The sequence below is a fragment of the Pan troglodytes genome, chromosome X (assembly GCF_028858775.2).
Source record: "Pan troglodytes isolate AG18354 chromosome X, NHGRI_mPanTro3-v2.0_pri, whole genome shotgun sequence".
In the NCBI taxonomy this organism is placed as follows: Eukaryota; Metazoa; Chordata; class Mammalia; order Primates; family Hominidae; genus Pan; species Pan troglodytes.
Genome location: NC_072421.2, coordinates 20,477,125 through 20,501,850, shown reverse-complemented (window position 1 = coordinate 20,501,850; position 24,726 = coordinate 20,477,125). Strand labels below are relative to the sequence as shown.

The 24,726-nt window shown below is 46.6% G+C and overlaps 1 protein-coding gene across 9 annotated transcripts in view; it reads left to right on the top strand.

Annotated features, from left to right (window-relative positions):
• The first annotated feature begins 18,490 nt into the window (after positions 1 to 18,490).
• Positions 18,491 to 24,726, top strand: part of SH3KBP1 (SH3 domain containing kinase binding protein 1) — a 356,082-nt gene continuing 349,846 nt past the window's right edge. For 2 of the 9 annotated variants that reach the window (XM_063804933.1, XM_063804930.1), the window contains exon 1: positions 18,491 to 18,925. Coding sequence is in view for 6 of the 9 variants with exons in the window: in XM_054676597.2 (XP_054532572.1) it covers positions 18,922 to 18,925 (4 nt within the window). In the remaining 3 variants the exon portion in view is untranslated. The remainder of the gene's footprint in view (positions 18,926 to 24,726) is intronic. The other 7 variants (XM_054676597.2, XM_054676590.2, XM_054676600.2 and 4 more) reach the window with 5 other exon arrangements.

The window sequence follows — 24,726 nt, the reverse complement described above, 5'->3', positions numbered from 1 at the left end:
TGTGATTTTTTTCAATATGTAGAACATTAACATACTTCCACAAATCAAACTATACCAAAAGGTATGCTCAGGGAAGTGTCACTTCCTCCTGTATTCCTTCAATACTATTCCCTCCCACTCCTTGTAGGTGACCAACTTCGGGTTTCTCATTTCTGTGTATTTTTTGGTATAGACAAGCAGATATATGTATGTTTTCTTATTCCGCCCCCCTCCCCGTTTTTTTCCATATACAGAAAGTAGCATCTTCTATATTCTCTTTTGCACTTTGCTTTTTTCACTTAAGAAATCTTGGAAATTGTTCCATACCAGTTTGTGCGATTGTCTTTTTTTTTGACACGGAGTCTTGCTCTGTCGCCCAGGCTGGAGTGCAGTGGCACAATCTTGGCTCACTGCAACCTCCACCTCCTGGGTTCAAGCGATTCTCCTGCCTGGGCCTCCCAAGTAGCTAGGATTACAGGCGCCTGCCACCACACCCAGCTAATTTTGTATTTTTAGTAGAGAGAGGGTTTCACCATGTTAGCCAGGCTGGTCTCAAACTCTTGACCTCAGGTGATCTGCCTGCCTTGGCCTTCCAAAGTGCTGGGATTATGGGCGTGAGCCACCATGCCTGGCCTCATTCTTCCTTATAGCTGCATAGTACTCCACTGTGTAGCTGTTATCATAACTTATTCAACCACACTCTTATATTTGGACATTTAGGTAGTTTGACATTTTGCAATTACAAATCATGCTGTAATCAATAACCTTGTGCATATTTATTTTCATATTGTTGGAAGTGAATCTTCAGAGTAAATTCCAAAAAAAAAAAAAAAAAGTGAGATTGCTGGGCCGAAGGGTAAAATGTATATGGAATGTTGTTAGATATTGCCAGCCCTTCTCCATGGGAGTTGGACCAGGGTGCATTTCCCCCAGCAGTGGATGAGAGTGCCACTTACCCCACAGTCTGGCCAGCAGTGTATTGACAAGCTTTTGAATTTTGCCAATCTGACCCATGAAAAATGATATCTCAGCATTTCAACCTGAGCTATTTTAATTTCAAATGCTAGAAAAAAGTCCTGGTTACAGTGTGATTGTCAGGTATTGAAACACATTTTATAGACTCTCAACTTGGTGTTCTCTAGAAAACTCTCTGGAAACAGTTTTCACCCTAGGAAAATTTTAGCATACATCCCACCCAACTGAATGGGGATGACTTCTGAACCGCTCTAACTGCTTTTTCTGCAATTTGGTCTCTTCCTGTTCATGTTTTAGCAGGTAGGGACTCTTCTAAAGCTTTCTTGCCCCACCTATTGGGCAAGAAGGGGAATTGAGCTGCCTTTCTAAAATACTGCCTAGAAACCAGATGACATGCAGCGCCCGCCAAGATGTTCTGGCCTCATAGACCTTAGTTCAAAACAAGAATCTAAAGAGAACACGATATGTAGATTTATAGCAATGGCTCCAACATACTTCTAGAACGTGTATACCTAAACCACATTCTGGAGAGCGTTAGTTAATAAAGATAGTTGACATATTTTTTTCTTAGCCGTTCTAACTCCTACATGTGTAAATTTTGGTGACAGCTGCTTGCTGCAGTTAGTCCCTAAGGTCTCAGATGCTCATTTTAAAAAGTTACTTCTTTACACGAAATGGAAGTAATTATTTTCTGGTTATGAGTAATGCATGCTTGATACGGGAAAGAAATCCTAGAAAATATGGGAAAGTATAAAGAAGAACATTAAAATGACCTGTATGCCTACTACTCAGTGGTAAGCATGGTTAACAGTTTGGTCTTAGTCCTTGTGTTCAGGCACAGTGGCTCACGCCTGTAATCCCAGCACTTTGGGAGGCTGAGGAGGGGGAGGATCATTTGAGTCCAGGAGTTTGAGACCAGCCTGGGCAACATAGTGAGACCCTGTCTCTACAAAACATTAGAAAAAAAAATTAGCTGGGCATGGTGGTGCGCACCTGTGGTCCCAGCTATTCAGAAGGCTGAGGTGGGAGGATCACTTGAACCCAGGAGGTCAAGGCTGCAGTGAACCGTGATCATACCACTCCAGCTTGGGCGACACAGTGAGACCCTGTCTCTGGAGAAAAAAATCCTTGTGTACTTTTGGCACATATATACCCACTTTGCATGCACACACATACACTTTTCTACTCTGTTTCTGTCTCTATATATGTATATATACACATATAGGTGTACATACCTACATATACAAAAATGCTCATTTTTCATCCGGGTGTGGTGGCACACCTGTAGTCCCACCTACTCTGGAGGCTGAGATGGGAGGATTGCTTGAGCCTGGTAAGGAGGTTGAGGTTGCAGTGAACCATGATCATGCCACTGCACTCCAGCCTGGGCGACAGAGCAAGACCCTGTCTCAGAAACAAAAAACAAAAAACTCATTTTCCTACACATTATACATGCACACTTTGTAAACAAAAATTGAATAGTTGTTGGCCAGGTGCAGTGGCCCATGCCTCTAATCCCAGCACTTTGGGAGGCTGAGGCAGGTGGATCACTTGAGCCCAGGAGTTTGAGACCAGCCTGGGTGGCATGGCAAAACCCTGTCTCTACCAAAAATACAAAAAAATTAGTTGGACGTGGTGATGTGCGCCTGTAGTCCCAGCTACTTGGGAGGCTGAGGTGGGAGAATCGCTTGAGCCTGGGAGGTGGAGCTTGCAATGAGCCAAGATTGCGCCACTGCACTCCAGCCTGGTGACAGAGCCAGACCCTGTCAAAAAAAAAAAAAAAAAATTGAATGGTTGTTAACATACCATTTTGTAATTTGCTGTTGTCACTTTTTCCATTCATTAAAAAGCCCTATGGCCGTGCACAGTAACTCACACCTGTAATCCCATCACTTTGGGAGGCCGAGTGGGGAGGATCACTTGAGGCCAGGATTTGGAGACCAGCCTGGCCAACATGGCAAAACCGCATCTCTAATAAAAATTGAAAAATTATCCGGGTGTAGTGGCTCATGCCTGTAATTCCAGCTACTCGGGAGGCTGAAGCATGAGAATTGCTTGAACCTGGGAGGCTGAGGCTGCAGTGAGCCGAGATCACACCACTGCACTCCAGCCTGGGTGACAGAGCCAGACCCTGTCTCAAAAAAAGCTCTATAGCAAAACGTTTGTTACATAGTAATCTTTTATTTTATTTTGTTATTTTATTTACTTATTTATTTATTTTGAGACAGAGTCTCGCTCTGTCACCCAGGCTGGAGTGCAGTGGTGCAATCTCAGCTTACTGCAACCTCCGCCTCCCAGGTTCAACCGATTCTCCTGCCTCAGCCTCCCAAGTAGCTGGGATTACAGGTGTGTGCCACCATGCCCGGCTAATTTTTGTATTTTTAGTAGAGACGGGGTTTTGCCATGTTGGCCAGGCTGGTCTCAAACTCCTGACCTCAAGTGATCTGCCCACCTTGGCCTCCCAAAGTGCTGGGATTACAGGCGTGAGCCACCACGCCTGGCCTGCTGTCTTGATTTATGAATTTTAGGCACTATCTATTGAGTTTCTCCAGTAATAGGTAAGGATTTTGCTTTTTTACTCCCCTGCCTTCCAACCCCAAAGTCTGCCAATTTATTATTATCATATTTTTTGGTTAATATTAATTGCTTGACATTATACAGCCACATAAATATTGGTTTCTCTCTCTTTTTTTTTTTGCTGTGTTTTTTTTCTTTCTTTCTTTCTTTTTATTTATTTTGCTGAACCAGGTAGATTATACAGATTGTTTCCTTTTTTACAACTTAGTTTTTCCCAATGTCAATAACTGCCTTGCATTTTCTTACTTGCTTGGTTTTGGACACTCATTCAAATCCTCTGTGTTAGTTCCCTATGGCTGCTATAACTAGGCCAGAAGTTCAAAGTGGGTCTGACTGGGCTAAAATCAAAGTGTTGACAGGGCTGCATTCCTTCTGGAAGCTCTAGAGGAGAATTCAATCTCTTGCTTTTTCCAGCTTCGAGAGGCTTCTGCATTCCTTGGCTGGTGGCCACCTTCCATCTTCAAAGCCGGCCATGGCCAGTCAAGTCTTCCTCATGCTGCGTCATGACTCCCACACTCTCTTCTTCCCTGTTCTATATTGGAAGGTCCTTCTGATTACATTGAGTCTACCTGCGCAACCCAGGATAAATTTCCCATCCCAAGAGCAGCTAATTGGCAACCTTAATTTCAATTGCAACCTTAGTTTCTTCATATAACAACATATTCACAGGCTCCACAGATTAGGGTGTGAACATGTTTGGGAGGCCTATTATTCCACCCAACATCTAGATCCTCCATTAAATCTGCCTGAGGCTTATCAATAGCATGTTCCAAACACTCAATTAAACCAGACTTCCCTCCTAGAGACTCCATTCAGTTCAAGCTGAACTGACCTGCCAGACAGTGCCATCCAGGGATTTCTCTCTCACTGCATTTGTGTATGGGATCCCTCGTTTCGTAAGTCTCATGTTTCTGCTGTCTTAACATACTCCTTTTTTTTTTGGCTGGAGCACATACTTCTGATGTTCTGTAAAACGAGGACATGGGAGGTATGTATTTGGAGTCCTTACATGTCTGAAAATGTCATTATTCCATGTTTATATTTGATTGATGGTTTGGCTGAGTATAGACTTCTAGGTTGAAGCGCCCACTTTGGTGGTTTCCTACTAAGCCTGTTACCCTCCCGGGCTGCCGTTTGAACCCCAACAGTACCTTGAGATGCCGAGCACTTTGATGCTTCCTCTCCTGTTCTCCTTGTCCTTGTTGGAGGATTTCCCTTTAATTAATTAATTTATTATTATTATTATTTTTGGAGACGGAGTCTTGCTCTGTCGCCAGGCTGGAGTGCAGTGGCGCAATCTTGGCTCACTGCAACCTCCGCCTCCCAGGTTCCAGCGATTCTGCTGCCTCAGCCTCCCCAGTAGCTGGAATTACAGGCGCCCACCACCACGCCTGGCTAACTTCTGTAGTTTTTTTTTAGTAGACGTGGGGTTTCACCATGTTGTCCAGACTGGTCTCAAACTCCTGACCTCAAGTGATCTGCCTGCCTCGGCCTCCCAAAAGTGCTAGGATTATAAGCGTGAGCCACCGTGCCTGGCCTCCCTTTTATTTATTTACTATCACTTTACCAGGATTTGAGAGGAAGAGATGATAAACACAAGTGATCAATGTGCTAGGATTGAGCAGAAGTGTGTATTTTTTAAGACTTTGCTATGAATTGTCAAATTAGATGCTCACTTCAAAGTCCTGCGATAATTTTTAAGTGTTTATTTGTTCAATTATATTCATTACTTATTCTAAGGTATTCAAAAAAGGAAAGTCATAAATTAGTAAAGGTACAATAACCTTTGAAAGCAACCTTTCCCATTATTAAAATTATGCTCTTTAAAGAAAACCTGGAACAGTGCCGGTCACTATCCTGGGCACTTTACAAGCATTAGCACATTATTGCCTCAAGACAACCCTATGAAGTAGGCACTATTCTCCCCATTTTACAGATGGGGAACCTGAGTCACAGGTTAAGAAACCTCCTGGCCAGATGCAGTGGCTCACACCTGTAATCCCAACACTTTGGGAGGTCCAGGTAGGAGGATCGCTTGAGCCTAGGAGTTCGAGACCAGCCTGGGCAACATAGTAAGATCTCCGTCTCTACAAAGAAATATGAAAATTAGCCAGGCATGGTGGCGGGTGCCTGTAGTCCCAGCTACTTGGGAGGCTGAAGTGGGAGGATTGCTTAAGCCCAGGGGGTGGAGGCTGCAGTGAGCCATGATTGCACCACTGCACTCCAGCCTGGGTGACAGAGTGAGGCCCTATCTCAATAACAACAACAACAATAAAAAAAAGAAACCTACCAAGGTTGCACAGCAGCTAGTACCAGGTGAAGCCTAAACTCATCATGCCCAGGCTGGTGGCATAGACACCTCTATGCTCTGCTGGCTCAGAAAATAGAAGGAAAACGGATCAACAACAGCCGCATGGCTTTAGGATGACCTTTTAACCTTTTGGAGTATTTGCTTGCAAAGCTTTTAATGTATTTTTTAAGTTAAAAGGCAACTGGGAGCTGGGCGCAGTGGCTCACACCTGTCATCCCAGCATTGTGGGAGGCTGAGGCGGGCCGATTATGAGGTCAGGAGATCGAGACCATTCTGGGTAACACAGTGAAACCCCGTCTCTACTAAAAATAAAAATAAAAAAATTAGCCAGGCCTGGTGGCGGGCACCTGTAGTCCCAGCTACTGGGAAGGCTGAGGCAGGAGAATGGCGTGAACCTGAGAGGAGGAGGTTGTAGTGAGCCGAGATCACGCCATTGCACTCCAGCCTGGGCGACAGAGTGAGACTCCGTCTCAAAAAAAAAAAAAAAAAGGCAACTGGGGGGCGGGCGGCTCATGCCTGTAATCCCAGCACTTTGGGCGGCTAAGGCAGGTGGATCATTTGAGGTCAGGAGTTCAAGACCAACCTGGCCAACATGGTGAAGCCCTGTCTCTACTAAAAACACAAAAATTAGCCGGGCGGTAGTGGCATGCGCCTATAATCCCAGCTACTTGGCAGGCTGAGGCGGGAGAATTGCTTGAAACCGGGAAGCAGAGGTTGCAGTGAGCCAAGATCATACCACTGTACTCCAGTCTGGGTGACAGAGTGAGACCTTGTCTCAAACAAAAACAAAAACAAACAAAAAAAAAGCAACTGGGGATGTGTGTGTAGCCGTTTTATCACTTAGTGTTATACCATGAGCATTTTATGTGTATACAGATTTCATACCAAGCAAAACACTCACGAAGATCCATTGACATTTTATATTAAGACCATTGAATAGAGTTCTAAACCGTGAAAACAAATGAGCTGTTTTGTCCAATTTCAGACGATGTCATCATTTCTAATGGAATCAGACACAGCTGACTTTACATTCCCAAGCCTGCTCTCTCCTGCTAAAGAACATTGATTGGGCATGACATTTAGCCTCTCGGAACTTGAGTTCCCTCCCTTGTACAATGTTAATACTAACATATAACTGACACTGTTGTGAGAATTTAAAAGCAGATAAGAGTATCGCAGCCCCCTTCTCCATAAATGATAGCGATTGTTATCTTAAGATTATCCTTTTTGCCCAGAGAGACTTTCAAAAGACCCATAACACTATTTTGTGGCAGGTCAAACCTTTTCATTCCTTTATTCAGGCACTGAGAAAAGGTCTAGTCCATATCTGATAGTTTTTGTGTGTGTTGTTTACAGTTATGAAAGACTGAGGCGTATATAAAACTTTTCAGAAAATTTAATTATGAACACATGTCAAAGTCAAAGTTTTGTTTCAAGATTCCCCCCCCCCCTTTTTTTTTCTTTTCTTGAGACAGAGTCTCTATCGCCCAGGCTGGAGTGCAGTAGCACGATCTCAGCTCACTGCAACCTCCGCCTCCCGGGTTCAAGCAATTCTCCTGCCTCAGCCTCCCAAGTAGCTGGGACTACAGGTGCCCACCACCATGCCTGGCTAGTTTTTTTGTATTTTTAGTAGATACAGGGATTCGCCGTGTTGGCCAGGTTGGTCTTGAACCCCTGACCTCAGGGGATCTACCCGCCTTGGCCTCCCAAAGTGCTGAGGTTACAGGCATGATCTACCGCACCCAGCCCCAAGATTCCCTCTTATTCCCCCTTGGTTGGGACATTTTCTGGGAAGTGAATGGTTAGATGATCATTGTCAGACTGGACACAAGGTGAAAGAATGTCTGGCTAAACATCACTAGACTTCTGACCTTAGGTCAGCTGAGAGGGGGGAGGGGGGTGGAGGGAGCAGTCTCCCCGACAAGGGCTTAATCTCATTAAAGAGTATCAGAGAATTGCTTTAGCATTTTTATCAGGAATTCTAATTTCTTCCCAGAAGAAGATTATGAAATGCATTCAAATTTAGGAAAAAAGAAAAAGGTGATTTGAGAGTCCTCCAGGGAAAATAGTACCCCCTCTTCAGTGTTCTCAATTTCCATCATTAGAGCACTAAAGAGGAGTTACTAGCTCCAAAAAATTACAGTGATAATAGGTGGAAATCATCATATATCTTAGTATCATTACACACTTTAAAAAATGTCTGGAAGAATATTCCTTCAAGAGTTAACAGTGATTATCAATTATCTCTGCAGTAATTGGTAATTGTGAGATGATGGAAGATTTTCACCTTATACACTGTATCCTTAATATTTTATTTTAGTTTAGTTTATTTTTGGGACAGGGTCTTGTTCTGTCACTCAAGCTGGAGGACAGTGATGTGATCATGGTTCACTGCAGCCTCGACCTCCTAGGCGCAAGCAATCCTCCCACCTCAGCCTCCCGAGTAGCTGGGACTGCAGGTGCGTGCCACCATGCTTGGCTGATTTTTTTATTATTTTATTTTTGTAGAGATGGGATCTCGCTATGTTGTCCTGGCTGGTCTTAAACTCCTAGGCTTAAGCAATCCTCCTGCCTCAGTCTCCCAAAGTGCTTGGATTGCAGGCGTGAGCCACTGCGCCTGGCCTGTTTTATTTTTTAAAATACTGAGCAGAGATTACTTTTCTAATGATAATGATACGAATATATATCGCAAAACATCAAGTCAGTTTTACCAGTTCAGGGCTATGCCTCACTGGTAGCTCCCTTGAGCCCGTTTTCATTGCCAAGGACCAAGCAGTTCATCAGATGACAGAGCGTTCACCTTGGCTCTGAGGAGTTGAGGTACAGTGGGGATTCTCACACTTGAGCTGCTGATCAAAACACAGGTTACTGGGTCCCAGCCCCAGAGTTCCTGACCCAGAAGGCCTGGGGCGGGGTCCCCAGCGTGCATCTCTAACAGGTTCCCACATGCTGCTGCTGCTGGGCTGGGGACCACACTTTGAGAGCTTCTGTGGTCCAGAAAAGAAAACTTCAGCTGGGGAATAGAATCCTTAACCCAGGGCTGGCAAGCAAAACAAAGAAGATGAACTTGACTTACTTCCCACTTTTGCCTCTGGCTGGTCTGTAATTATTTTTGAGAAGAGGAACTTGATTTGACTGACTCTATTTAATAAGAAGTCGTGCTAGAAAAGGGTTGTGCCATCTCTTATTAAGTGACCGCCTGGTTCAGAGACTTTTCAATTAAGTCCCATAGCCTCTGGGGCTTGAGGATGCATCTGAGGTTGGCTGTCTGCTTTGGGGCCTTCACAATCTAGGGGATGGCTGTGGCGTTTCACCGTCAGCTCAGGCCACTGGTCTTGGTTTCTCTGAACCCCGAGGTGATGGGGTCGTGGTTATTGTAATTCTGATTTCCTGTTTGGGAAGCAGTGTGGGGGTATTATTGGAGGAGTTAAAACACAGGGAATATCGTCCCCACCCAGCCCCATATAACCCACCAATCTCATATGTATTCATTCTCTTTTGGTACTAAAATATACATAACAAAATTTGCCATTTTAACCATTTATTAATGTACAGTTCAGTGGCATTAAATACATTCACATTGTTGTGCGACCATCACAACCATCCATCTCCAGAACATTTGCATCTTCCCATACTGAAATGCTGTAACCATGATCACTCTTTTAAAATCTTTAACAGCTTTTATTGAGATATAATTTGCATATCACATAATTAACTTTTTTTTTTTTTTTTTTTTTTTGAGACGGAGTCTCGCTCTTTTGCCTGGCTGGAGTGCAGTGGTGCGATCTCGGCTTGCTGCAACCTCTGCCTCCTGGGTTCAAGTGATTCTTCTGCCTCAGCCTCCCGAGTAGCTGGGACTACAGGCGCATGCCACCATGCCCAGCTAAGTTTTGTATTTTTGGTAGAGACGGGGTTTCACCATGTTGGCCAGACTGGTCTCAAACTCCTGACCTCAGGCAATCCACCCGTCTCGGCCTCCCAAAGTGCTAGGATTATAGGTGTGAGCCACTGTGCCTGGCAATTCACCCATTTTAAAATGTATAATTCAACAGTTTTTAGTATATTCACAGAGTTGTGCAACCATCAACACAATCAATTTTAGAACGTTTTGTCACCGCAAAATGAAACCCTGTACCCATTAGCTGTCACTCCTCAATTCCCCCAGCCCCTGACAACCACTAGCCTACTTTCTGTCTCTATGGATTTGCCTGTTCCAGAAATCTCATATACATGGAACCATATAATAGGTGGCTTTCGACAACTGGCTTCTGTCACTTAGCATCATATTTTCAAGGGTCAACCATGTTGTGGCATAAATCAGTACTTCATTCCCTTTTGTATTCATTTTTTTTTTTTTTTTGAGACAGTCTTGCTCGGTCACCCAGGCTGGAGTGCAGTGGTGCAATCTTGGCTCACTGCAGCCTCAAACTCCCAGGCTCAAGTGATCCTCCCACCTCAGCCTCCCATGTAGCTGGGACTACAGGCACACGCCACCATGCCTGGCTAATTTTTGCATTTTTTTGTTTTTGTTTTTGTAGAGACAGGGTTTCGCTGTGTTGCCCAGGCTGGTCTTGAATTCCTGGACTCAAGCGATCCACCCACCTTGCCCTCCCAAAGTGTTGAGATTACAGGCATGAGCTACCGAGCCTGGCTGTATTCGCTCTTAATAACATTCAAATTTGAATTCATTATCTCCTCCACATCCCTACCCCAACAAAAACTTCCTTCTCCACTTAGTGGATTTCTCCACTTAGTTGAAACTCCATTATCTATCCAACTTCCAAGCCAACTAACAAAATATCTCTATTGAATCCTCCATCTTTGCTCCCTATCCTCTCGTCAAATCCACTGCCTCATCAGAGCCTGTCAAATGTATTTCAAAAATGGCTCTAGAATGTAACCTCTCCTCTTTGTTAGTATCATTGCCATCATATTTCTTGCCTTTACCACCTCTGGCCTGTTGCTGGCCTCCCACCTGCAAGCTCTTCCTCCAGTCCTTTCTCCACAGAGCTCACCAGTTACCACCCTAAAAACAGCCTGCTTAGAAATCTGTGCTCCAGGCCAGGCACGGTGGCTCATACTGGTAATCCCAGCATTTGTGAGGCCGAGGTGTGTGGATCACTTGAGGCCAGGAGTTTGAGACCAACCTGGCCAACATGGTGAAACCCCATCTCTACTAAAAATACGAAAATTAGCCAGGTGTGGTGGTGCACACCTGTAATCCCAGCTACTCGGGAGGTTGAGGCAGGAGAATTGCTTCAACCCAGGAGGCAGAGGTTGCAGTGAACCGAGATTGTGCCACTTCACTCCACCCTGGACAACAGAGTGAGACTCTGTCTCAAAAAAAAAAAAAAAAAAAAAAGAAAAGAAAAAAGAAACCTGTGCTCCTACCCATTGCCTGCAGGGTCTTGTTCGATCTGGCCCTGACATAGAAACCATTTAGAATCAGACATTTCACTACACTCCTGCCCCTTCCACAGGAGACCCCTTGAAAATGCCATCTGTTCTGCAGACTCTGCACATCCTCACTTGTTTTTCCCTCTGTCAGGAACACGGGCCAATGTCTGTGCAGCCTGGAGGCTGAGCTCCAAAGGAACCCAGCCTGTGAAGGAGCCCCTGAGCTTAGCTTCTCCCGAAGGTTCTGGGACAAAAAGAGAAACTATGTTTGCAAGTCAATTCCTACTTTTAAATTTTCATTACCGATGAGATCAGAAGCCTCCCATAGTAATTTATCAGTTTCCATTTTTAAAAATTGGCCTGTTGATACAGTTTATTCCTATGTTAAATTTAATGTTAACATTTATTTATTTAGACGGAGTCTTGCTCTGTTGCCCAGGTTGGAGTGCAGTGGCACAATCTCGGCTCACTGCAACCTGTACCTCCCGGGTTCAAACGAGTCTTCTGCCTCAGCCTCCCCAGCAGCTGGAATTAACGTGCTTGCACCACCACATCCGGCTAATTTTCATATTTTTAGTAAAGACGGGGTTTCACCATGTTGGCCAGGCTGGTCTTGAACTCCTGGCCTCAAGTGATCTGCCTGGGTAGGCCTCCCAAAGTGCTGAGATTCCAGGCGTGAGCCACCATGCCTGGCTTAATGTTAACATTTATTACAATATATATATCACACATATGATCTTAATGTCTGGTGCTTTGGGAACTTTTTGGATTATCATTTGATTTGCCTTTTAATTGTGAAAATGTAGTTCCTTACACATGACCCCTTGTGATTTTGGTGGGGGAGGAAACCAGCAGGATGGGTAGAAAACAGTAGAAACCATGTTTTTTATTAATCTCCTGGGACCATTCTCCCAATTTACTATTTTCTTAGACAAAGCAGTGCTGTGGAAAAGGATGGAAAAATGTTCTTGGCAAGTTCATCTGTGCACCAGGGCTCTTTTTGCGCACTTTGGATACAAGCTTGTGTGACCAGTCAGCTTGGGAGTTGATTACTCAGGCATTCTTTGGATTTTTAAACGAGGACATCCTATTGTTGTAGCATTGTGGACATGCACGTCTCACCTTCTAGTTGCTTCCTTTGTGTTTTCCTTTGTTTACAAAGCGAGGCGTTCCCACAAACCTTGTAAAGAAGGTCATGGTTTAGCTGTTTCATAAGTGATCTACTTCTCTGATTTGATTCGTTTGTTCATCTTTATAGAGCAGGTGAACCCAGTCCTGTTAGATTTGCTGAAAAAGATTTACTGAAAAAGAAAAAGAGGGAAGGGAGTGGGTCATTCTAAGAGAGGCTATCAAGCCAGGTAAACATAATAGAGCAAGACATTTGTCATTAATATTTCTGTGGCTTTCGATCTAGACATCAGTTACCTTTAACCTGGTGTGCATGAAGCAAAGGAGGAATGGAAAAGCCTGCCTCAAAACCATCAGGCTCACACCTGTAATCCCAGCACTTTGGGAGGCTGAGGCAAGTGGATCACTTCAGCTAGGGGTTCGAGACCAGCCTGGTCAACATGGCAAAACCCCATCCCTATTAAAAATACAAAAATCAGCTGGGTGTGGTGGTGCACACCTGAGGTACATGAATCTCTTGAGCTTGAGCTCAGGAGGCAGAGGTTACAGTGAGCGGAGATCACATCATTTCACTCCAGCTTGGGCGACAGAGTCAGACCCTGTCTAAAAACAGAAAAAAAAAAGCCATCAGCACAGAGCCATGACTGCTTGCTTAAAGTGAACAGACACTCCTCAAAAGAAGCACTATTCACAATAGCAGAGACTTGGAACCAACCCAAATGCCCATCAATGATAGAATAAAGTAAATGTGGCACATATACACCATGGAATACTATGCAGCCATAAAAAGGATGAGTTCATGTCTTTGCAGGGACATGGATGAAGCTGGAAACCATCATTCTCAGCAAACTAACATAGGAACAGAAAACCAAACATTGCATGTTCTCACTCATAAGTGGGAGCTGAACAATGAGAACACATGGACACAGGGAGGGGAACATCACACACCAGGGCCTCTTGGGTAGTGGGGCGCTAGGGGAGGGATAGCCTTAGGAGAAATACCTAATATAGATGACAGGTTGATGGGTGCAGCAAACCACCATGGCACGTGTATACCTATGTAACAAACCTGCACATTTTGCACATGTATCCCACAACTTAAAGTATAATAAAAGAGAAAGAAAGAAAAAAAAAGTGCTGTTTGCCAGAGTTCTCCAAGTAAAGTTACTATTTCCGCCATTTTAAATATGAAGACATATTTATTTCAGGGAAAATACTTTGAGGCTATGCAAATATTCTGTTTCTCCTTAAAGTTTCACCCACTCATTTGTGAACGGTAGTTGGATCATGCCTATATTAGCAGTTACGGTGATGTTCTAATGATGCTTTTCCCTTTCTCTCATTTCTCCTACACTTTAATTGGAATTCCTCTGTAAGGAAGACTTGCCCCTTCTCCTTGATATTTTCCCCTAGTCAGTTATTTAGTTGTATTTCTATAGACTCAAAGATATTAATTTTCTTCCAATACAATCATTAATTATTTTGTTGCTTGAATTGCTCCAGCTTTGGCCTTTGGGAGCCCTTTGGGGTTGGCTCCTGTGCCCTTCTGCTGTGCCCTGTCACCTTTGTTGAGCACATCTTTACTTTCTGGCACTGTGAGATTTTTACGTTTCTCCATAAAGTTCATCAGAAGCACTATACAATGAGTGTCTTTTGTACAGCACTCAGCACGTAATTTATATTAATGTAAAGACAATATTAAAGGTTATCAAAGTATTGTTCATTAAAGGCAAATTACAGATGTTAAGTCCGAGTACTCAGAGATAGCAAGTATGAAAGACAGAAGCTCACCCACCTTCAATTTTTTCTTTTTTTTTGAGACAGGGTCTTGCTCTGTCACCCAGGCTGGAATGCAGTGGTGCAGTCACGGCTCACTGCAGCCTCAACCTCCCAGGCTCAAGTGATCCTCCCATTTCAACCTTCTGAGTAGCTGGGACTACAGGTGTGCGCCACCTCATCCGACTAATTTTTGTATTTTTTGTAGAGACAGGATCTCACTATGTTGTCCAGGCTGGTCTGAAACTCCTGGGTTCAAGTGATCTACCCACGTCGGCCTCCCAAAGTGCTGAGATTACAGGCATGAGCCACCATGGCCGGCCACACCTTCAGTTTTTATCCAAAAATATGTTACTACTACTGAGCAACATAGCGGTGCCTTTTAAGTCATACGATATCATTTTCAGTGTAACAGCTCCGATACTTTCTATTTCCAAACTGCATAATCTCCTCTGGTGGAAATGGGAGTTCAGTGGGACAAAGATGTATTAAATAAAATCCTATTTCTCTAGAAATATTCATGAGATGAATTTACATCATTTGAAATGTTGCATTAACCATTTTGTTAAAAGATACTCTTGTAAGAGGGAGGCAGGATGAGAAATTATGCATCTATTCATGTCAGCAGCTGGATCTGAATCTTGATATTAACTTCCCTTGTGCTGGTCAGCAAAAGTTTCTCCAAGGAAAAATGAAAGGACAATAGGAACAATTCAGAAGAACTAAACAATAAGTGAAAAAATGGAAGGTTCATTTTCATAAGTCAGAGAAACTTAAAATGAAAAATAAACTATAGTGTTTTGGATAGAATCACCACAACTTTGTTTAGTTAAGGCATTAAAATTAGGGCACATGTCCCGGTGTGATGGCTCACGTCTGTAATCCCAGCACTTTGGGAGGCCAAGGCGGGTGGATCACCTGAGGTCAGGAGTTCAAGACCAGCCTGGCCAACAAGGTGAAACCCCATCTCTACTAAAAATACAAAATTAGCTGGGCGTGGTAGCGCATGCCTGTAATCCCAGATACGCGGGAGTCTGAGGCAGGAGAATCGCTTAAACCCGGGAGGTGGAGGTTGCAGTGAGCCAAGATCCCACCATTGCACTCCAGCCTGGGCAACAAGAGTGAAAGTCCATCTCAAAAACAAAAAAATAAAAAATAAAATTAGGGCATAGCTCAGGGATTTTCAAAAATATTGTCTTGCCATCAGTCTTTATTTTGTGGTAACGCAAATTTGACCACGCAGGAAGCAGATCAAGGAGGAGCGACACCGCATTCCTGTCCAAGAAGGAAAAGATATGCCTTGAAATAGACCAGAGAATAAACAAGACTCAAAACTTCAAGCAAGTCGGGCGCAGTGGCTCAGCCTGTAATCCCAACACTTTGGGACGCCGAGGCGGGGGAGGATCATTTGAGCCCAGGAGTTTAAGACCAGCGTGGGCAACATAGTGAGACCTCATCTCTACAAAAACTACAAAAATTAGCCGGGTGAGATGGCGCGTGCCTGTAGTCCCAGCTATTTGGGAGGCTGAGGTGGGAGGATCACTTGAGCCCAGGAGGTTGAGGCTGCAGTGAGCCATGATCACGCCACTACCCTCCAGCCTGAGTGACCGTGAGACCCTGTCTCAGAAAAAAAAAAAAAAAAAGACAACAAAACGAAACAAACCCCCCAAATTTCAAGTGATCTGTCTTCACCTGTGTGAAGTTGGAAATAAAATTCCATGAGAAGACTGTCTTCTCCACATAGGACAGAGAGACCAAGCAGGACATAAGACAAACTGCTGATTTTTTCTTTTTCTTTGAGCCGACAGGGTTCAGCACACCATCTGCTGGTTTAGGTGTAGTGGCCTCTGTGATGCCTGGGTAAGTTTAGCTATGGGAAGGTATCATCAACAATGTTCAAAGACTTTTGACTCATCATTGTGAGAATGCACTGGGCAGCCAGCCAAGAATCTTCAGCACTCCAGATAACAGTCCACTGCAAGGCCAGCACAACTGTTTCCATGTTGAAATGTACCCCATCACTTTCAGGGGTCTGAGGCTCTTTGAGAGAGGGTTAGGATGACCCACTGATACGGCCTTAGCAAAGAGAACCACCTCTGGAATTGAGCAGACCCCCACACCAGTTCTTCTGGGGTTGGGGAAAAAAAATGTCCCAGTAGCAGAGGGTTTATCCAGGCTCTGTGAGTTTCAGTGTTTGTCAACTCTAAGATGGTATCAGAAGGCTTGATTGCCCTGATTAGAACATGATATAACAAGACATGTAATGAGTGAGGCACCAGGGTGCCTGGAGGAGGAATATTTGAGTATTCATCATCCCTGCCTTCAACATTTCACATTCTTTTTTTTTTTTTTTTGAGACGGAGTTTCGCTCTGTCGTCCAGGCTGGAGTATAGTGGCGCCATCTAGGCTCACTGCAACCTCCACCTCCCAGGTTCAAACAATTCTTGTGCCTCAGCCTCCCACGGAGTTAGGACTAAGGCATGCACCACCACGCCTGGCTAATTTTTGTATTTTTAGTAGAGAGAGGGGCTCGCCATGTTGGTCAGCCTGGTCTTGAACTCCTGACCTCAGGTGATCCGCCCACCTCGGCCTCTCAAGGTGCTGGGTTTTCAGGCGTGAGCCACCGTGCCTGGCCCACTTCACATTCTTTTCTTTTCTTTTCTTTTTTTTTTTTTGAGGCGGAGTCTCGCTCTGTCGCCCAGTCTGGAGTGCAGTGGCACGATCTTGGCTCACTGCAAGCTCCACCTCCCAGGTTCACACCATTCTCTTGCCTCAGCCTCTGGAGTAGCTGGGACTACAGGCGCCCGTCACCACACCCAGCTAATTTTTTGTATTTTTTAGTAGAGACCGGGTTTCACCATGTTAGCCAGGATGGTCTCGATCTCCTGACCTCGTGATCCGCCCGCCTCGGCCTCCCAAAGTGCTGGGATTACAGGTGTGAGCCACGGCGCCCGGCCTTCACATTCTTAATCTCCGTGTTCTCTGATCCCTTTTTTAGGAGTCTGATATTGATGACACTAGGACTTCAATTGCAGCCTCTGTGTGGATGGGCCTCTTGTCCCTTGATTAGTCTCCTATTTCGATCGGTTTGACACACATGAACAGTATTTAGAAAGATGATGCTACTGATCTCTTGTTTGTAAGACCCTGACTTTGAGGTTTTTTGAAAAACTCATGAAACAGTTATAAGAACAATTTTCTACAGAAATCCCAGGACGGTAACCAATTTACAAGAGTTGCCCCGCCAACACAGGTGAGGTATGGAGACAGCCCCTCTCTTGGGTAGGGGGTCGGCTTTCATTTGTCCCTTTTGAGTCCACTAGCCCTCAGCCTCCTCCATTTCCAGGGGCCACTGATGTAATTTCTCTATTGTCTTACGTGCTCTTTGCCTAAATGTCTCCCATGTAGTTCACTATCGCTTCCTACCACCAGATGGTGGAAAGGGAAAAGGAAATAACGGGCCGGTAGAGGAATGTGGTGGCAGGCAGAGTATCTATGGCGAAAGGTGTGGTGGTGAATGGACCCAAAACGGAGCTTCTGAATTGCCCACGAATGCCCACGGATTCCCTGTTAACATTTTAGCGCCCACTCAAGGGTCGGCCGTCCAGGTCTGGGAGTCAGTAAGGCACAATAATGCCTGCTAGGGAGGGAGCCAGCCCTCATCTCAGCGGATTCCTGGGAACGTCAGACCTCGGGAACATTCCTAACACCCGAACCGCACCTGGCCCAGGCACTGGGGCGGGGCTTAGGCGGGTCCCAGCGAGGCGATGCGTCCCCTCGGCCCCGCTGCGTCCTTCGCCCGTTTTTCCCCACGTCAGTGCCACCGCCTCCTCTGTGCGGAACTCGCACCTGGCCTGCCTGCGTTCCCACGCCCCACCGAAGGGACGCCGCGTTTCTCTCCCTTCCAAGGGACCCTTTTCCTTCCCCTCCAACAGCCCCCCAGGGGAAAACTCATTCCAGATTGCCTCGATGCCCCAGGGCCACCTGCCATCACCCTGGGCAGGCGTTTGGCCCCGGGCCTGCCCTGGTCTCCATCCCCAGCCCGTCCTCCACCTCTTGTCGCCCCCTCCCGCTCAGCCCCCTTCTCCTCCTTCTCCACGTGCCCCTGCACTCCCACGCCCCTCCCCCAAGAAGCCCCTCTCCTCCGGTCTCGAGGAGTCTCGCGGCACTTCCCGGGGCGTCAGCCCAGCCGCCGCGGGTGGGTGGCAGCCGCGCGGAGCGGGGTGCCTCTGGCGCGGGCGGTGAGGAGGGCGCCCAAGCGCCTCAGCCGCAGGGACGCCCCCGGCGCCTGCCCCGACGCGGCCCCGGCCCCGGCCCCGCCCCTCTCCGGCCCCGCCCCCGCCCGGCGGCCGCGCGTCCCCGGCAGGCGGAGCTGCAGGAGCCTCGCGGCAGCGCTGAGGAGGAGGGGAGAGCGGGCGGCGCGGCCGCGGCTGCCGGGCGCTGGGCTGGGCGGCGCTGTTTTTTTTTTTTTTTTTTTTTTTTTTTTTCGCAATTTCCACTCGCGGGGAGCAGGAAACCCGGCGCAGCCGGGCGCATTGGGCCGCGATGCAACAGCAGCAGCAGGAGTCGCCCCGGGGCAGCAGCGGCAGCAGCAGCAGAGGCAGCAGCGGGCGGCGCTGAGCCGCCGCCGCCGCCACTGAGGAAGAAGCCGGCCCAGCCGCCGCCGCGTCCGGACCCTCGCGCCTGGATCCCAGCGCCCCGATCCCGGCGCCCCGACCCCCACGCCCGCCTCTGCCAACTTTCACGCTGCCTCGGCGGCCCGGCCCGGCTCGACGCCAATGGGTGAGTGGGGGCCGCCCGCGTCCGGGCGTCCACTTCAGCCTTGAGGGCGGCGCGCCAGTCCCAGAACCGCGGAGCCCGGGAGGGCGCCCCGGGGGCAGGGTCCGGACGGGGGACACCGCGGTGGGCGCCCTCGCCTGCCTCGCGCACCCCCATTCACTCCCACTTGCGCCCGTGTGCCCGCCGAGCCCGCGCGCGGCGCCGACGGGAACCCGCGGGGGCCTGAGCCGACGATCACGGGGGCTGGCCCCGGGCGGCTCGGGCTGAGGGATGCAGGGGGTGTGGTTGGTTTTTCGGGTGGGCGGGGAGAGTTTTGTCTTGGCCATTTTTGCACCCGAGCGCGCCCTCCTCTGCGCTGCGGACACGGGCACCCGGACCTGGTGGGCTCCGGCCCTGCGCGGGGCTGCTGGTGTCTTCCTGGTCCTGTCTCGGGGGAAGCTGCAACCTCGGGGTCTTGGAGGGGGCTGGGTTGCCTTTGCTGGGGGCTGACAGGGGTTGGGGGGTGGGGCGGGAAACGCCCCAGTTCCTGGTCTGGCTCGCAGTCCCGGGGTCCAGAGCACCTGACGCTCCTCTCCTTGCGCCCCCCTTCCTCCCGGCCCCGACCCTTTCGCTGCTGCCTTCCTCCAGCCTGGCGAGCTCTCTGCTCCGTGATGCTAAAAGGCCACTTCCCATACTGTCCTTTAAGTCTTCAGGGTCTGGGACCTGGAAATGGTGATCCGGTCTTTGATTTACTGAGTAAACATCAGTTCGAAGTAGCCAACTAACCTTTGAACCCCTGGGTCCCATTTGATTTAGACCCCGGAGCGTTGGAACCACCTTGCTGCCCAGAGAAGCTGCCGCTTTATTGGCAAGGCACTTACGATTACTTGGGCTATTAAATGTTTGGTCTACCCAGGTAATGTTCTTGCTGACAGCCAGCTTCTGTTTTTCAGCCTCTGGCAGATTATTTTTGGATGTTCCTAGGCCAGGCATAGGAAGGCTGCAGATAATAATAAATCATAATAAAGTGAGACCTTTCTGTGTTCAGGTAATAGGGTTCCAGTACACTAGTGAGGATGTTCAGAAAGCCTGAAGGATTGGAAAAGAGGAGGTTTAACCCAGTCCGTTGTTGACAGGCAAAGTTAAAATCCCATTTGTGGTCATTTGCCAAAAAAGGTTTTCCTTTTCTAAGTAGTGGTGATCTGTTGTCCCCTTGGCTTAAATGTCACTTTTTTCACAGTGCCCTTCTCTCCCACCTGTAGTCTAAATTGGTTCCTGTTCCATTTTCTCATACAACACCTTTTTTTCGTAGCAGTATTACATATTTGTGCGTAACAGTTATCTCCTCTACTGTAAGCTCTGTGACCATAGGGACAGCGCAGTGTTGCATAGTTTGCTCAGCACTTTTGGTGTGTGGCACAGAGCAGGACCTAAATATTTGTTGAATGAATGAATGAGGGGCATGAAATCCTCCTACTCTGCTGGGGACAGAACACTTAACTCACTCTTGTTTTGCTTTGGCCCATAAGATGATTTAGTTCATTGGCAGAAGTATATACTTTAAACCTTACAGGCCACTTTAGTAATGGGTTAATTTCTCCCGAGGTAACCAAAAATTCTGTTTTGATCACCTTTCATTTTGGGTGGGTCACCGAGAGGGTTATGCACAAAAAGAAGTTAATCCAAATGTCTTCTCCCATGGCCAGACTGTGCTTTCTGTATGTCAATGAGAAGGGGACTGAGTCTCATTTAAGAAGAATCAGACCTATTTTTCAGATTTGAACTGTTTTCATTCTTCAGAACTTCCTACGAAAAATAGAGTGCTCCTGTAGTTTTTAGTCCTTTTATACTTAATCTTTACTGCAACCATTATTGCAGGGGGAGGGGGCATCGATTTTCATTTATTTCAGGAGTTAATACTTAGAGGTGATAATGTCAAAACGAATGTAATTTAATTCATGTTTATAGTGGGATTTAAGGTGCTTATAGTAGTTTGTGGCTAAAAATCACCTGCTCTTTTGAAAGCATCTCCAGCAGTATATTTGTAATGAAGTGCAGTTATTTAACGGTTCATTCTGTATGTCTTCCAATGGAGTGATCTAATGGGCTGAGGTTGTGTGTATGCAGACAGAGGCCCACCCTTTCCCCCAAGTCTCTGGTTTTCAGATTTATCCAGTTTATCAATTTGATGCAATTTTATTCTTTTTTAAGAGGGAGGGTCTCGCTGTGTTGCCCAGGATGGATTTGAACTCCTGGACTCCAGATCTTCCCAAGTAGCTGGGACTGCACGCTCACACCACTGTGCCTGATTCTGATACACTTATATTCTTACCTGGCCTGATAATGAGTTTTCTCTTGATGGATAACATAGTAAAACTGTATCTTATATTTCGTTTTCTGAAAAATAACAGAAAAGAACCAAATCCCTAACCCTGAAGTGAAGCTGGTTAGTTGCAACATGGCCTCTTATAAAAGCCCATCAGAATGTGCCCTCTGAACTTGCTAGGAGATGCATGCCTACAGTGCCAGACACAGAGAAAGCCTCTTATAATTACAATTAAACAGATATTATGGTGACCCAAATCTGTGAGTAGTGAAGAGTTTGCAAGCCCACAAATGATTTCTGTTTAATTCCAGAGTAACAACAAAGTTTGGATAGCCTTTGGCAATGTATTTATTGTATTGGCGGTAGACTGCTGTATGCTAAACTAAAGCTAAAATGAACATAATGTGTTGGTCTGTACAAATGTCTTGAGTTAGAAATGGAAGAAAAGGCTCCCACCTTAATTGTACATAAGCTTTACCCACTTCTATCCATCTTGGCACGAGCAAAAGCTTGCTGTGGCTCTGGTTACACAAACCTTGGTGGTTTCTTCTCTTACTACTTCAGTTCTTTTGGCGTTACTGACATTCTCTCATCAACTCTTGAGTTTGTAGTTTTTTTAATGTATTTTGCATACAGAAGTATTTGTTCATCTATCCATCCATCCATCCATCCATCCAATGTTTGTTGATCTTCTTTGCATAGGCACTGTGCTAAGAACAGGTGCAGAACAGAGACATGACACTTTGGGCTTCTCAGTCTAATGAAGGCTGACTTGAATGCAATTCTCATGGCAGTATGTAGCTGAAAGCCATAGTAGAGCGCATGAAAGATGAGTGGAGAAGGCCAATCTGACTTAGCCTGGAGAGTGCCCAGGACAGTGTCTTAGAGGAGATTGTGTTTGAGCAGAAATCTGGTTGAGTATGAGTCATCGCTGCCCTCCAGCCACACCTGGTTCTTGTGGCAGAGACTGAGAACAAGCACCGTGGGAACCGCGGGGCATCTCAGTAAGATGGTACAAGGAAGGATGACTTAGAGGACTTGCACCTGTGTCAGGTGGCTTGAGGGCGTGTTTAAGGAAGCTGGGCATTACTTTGGATTGGATGCTACCAGGGGGAATTTGTGATTGGGTATTTTAACAAATGTTCTCTAGGAGCAGGGAACATTGGAGGCAGGCCACAGCTATGGTTGGTAAAGCAGCAGCAGTCATTTGCATTATCCAGGATTGGGGGATATTTGGTCATGTGTGTGGTTTGGACAAGGTGCATGTTTTGTCCGTGTTCAGACATGATTAATGTGTGGTCTTGTTTTCATCTTATTCCATCCTGGTCGCAGAGTGGCCTTGTCTGATGTTGGTTTTCTAGGGAATTGTTTCTGTTCAACAGGACACCCTGGCCCAGCTGTGGGTGCCTGGCCAGCTCCCAGCCAGAAGAACTGCTCTTTCTCCGAGTTAACTATGTGACGGGCAGGGGCAGGGAATAGGAGGCAGTGGGGGAGGAAAATGGCTTTCTAGGTATATCTGTGGCTACTTCATATCAACCAGGTCTAGCCTGGACTGTTGTTCAATGCTAAGCACGATGGACATCTGAAATGCTATACTAAGGGAAGAGAGAGTGACAGAGAAAGAGCAAGCTGCTGAGAACCAAGAAGTCAGTGCTAATGGGAAAGACGCAGAACAGGAAAATAGCCCAAATACTTAGTGTTAGAGAAGGAGAGCCTCTAATGCAGCGCTTCTCAGAGGGTGGCCCCAGGCCAGTAGCACAGCCTCCCCTGCAACCCGTTAGAGATACAGATTCTCTGGCTTCATTCCAGCAGACCTCCTGAATCAGGAATGCTGGGGATGGGGCCCAGCAATCTGCATTTTCATGAGTCCTCCAGGTGGTTCTGATCATAGTCCAGTGTAGAACCCCTCCTTGCCTTACAGTTGAGAAAGCTGACATCCGGAGCTCGTGGTTCACTGGGGTACACAAGGCACTCTGTTCATAAGACTATTATAAGTCTTATAAGTACTGTTATAAGTGACTCATTACCTTAGAGAAGGAGAAAGACATACTCCTACTTCAAAACAAACTTCTTGTGTTAAGACAGTACAGTGTGGATTCTTCCACGAATCCAGTCCAACCCAGACCTCCAACACCTAGGCATTAGTGACACTAGGCAGCCGATCTCAGTGTTAGTCTCTGAGACTTTTACCAGAGTATCACACAGGCACTTCCCAGCATCCTTTACCCTCCATCCTCTTTAAAGGGGACTTTAAGTTACACTGTTTGCATTATTCCAGTGTGTAATATTTGTTCATGATTTTCTATACCTGGTACCTGTATTCGTTTCTGATTGCTGCTGTACCTACCACAGACTTAGTGCCTGGAGACATCACATGTTTATCATCCGTCACTGGGCGACAATCACGAAGTCAGCAGAGCTGCATTCCTTCTGGAGGCTGTAGGAGGGAATCCCTTTCCTTGCCTTTTCCAGCTTCCAGAACTGGCATTCCTTTGCTTGTGGCCTCTTCCTCTCTCCAAAGCCAGCAACGGCTGGGCAGCTCTCTCTCCCATCACATCATTGTTACTGACTCTTCTGCCCCTCTCTTCCACGTGTATGGACTCCTGTGATGACATTGGGTCCACCTGGATATTCCAGGCTCATCTCCTCATCTCCAGGTCAGCTGATCAGTAAGTTTAACTCCCCTTTGCCTTGTAACCTAATATTCACACATCCTGGGCTTTAGGATGTGGGCATCTGGGGGCGGGGAGGGAATGTTATTCTGACCACTACACTGCCCTGTGGTGGACCTGACTTTTCCTGGTTTCTCTTGGATAACTGTGTGTTCATAGTCAACTGCCCTGTCCCTCCTTGGGAAGATTCCATCTTTGGTTCTATTTAGATTTTTACAGTTTATTAATAAAGCCGCCTTAAAGTTACATCTTGCATTCACTTTTCTCTCCTCTTCACTGCTGTTTTTTTGAGACAGCTTGTCCCACTCTTCCCCTTTCCTCACATAGCCTGCCCTACACCTACCAGGACTCTGGCACTGCCTTGATTGTGTTCTAGAAACTGATCATGCTGAGGTTATCCTGAATGATCCTTCTCCAATCACGAAGTACATGGTCTCAGGCCTCACCATGTTTGACTTCACTGAAGCTTGAGACTGAAGACTGGAAGTCTTTGTCTTCTAGAACACCCTATTTTTTCCTGATTTCTCCTACAGTCCTCCCTTCTTTTCTTCCACCCCTGTCCACCTGTGGAATGCTGTCATCTCTGGTCCCCTTATGTTTAGTGTGTCCTTGAGTGATTGCAGCCACTTTGCCAATTCAGGTGTCGCCTATTGACGATGCCCACATCTGTCCCCAGTCTTGGTCTCTGTTCTGAGCTCAGGACCCACCCACTATAAGCACCACAAGGGCAGGAACCTCGTCAGTTTGGTCATTGTGTTCCTGTGCCTGGTACACTGTAAGCCTAAGATTAACATTGGTTGAGCTGATTATCATTGGTATCCTCTCCT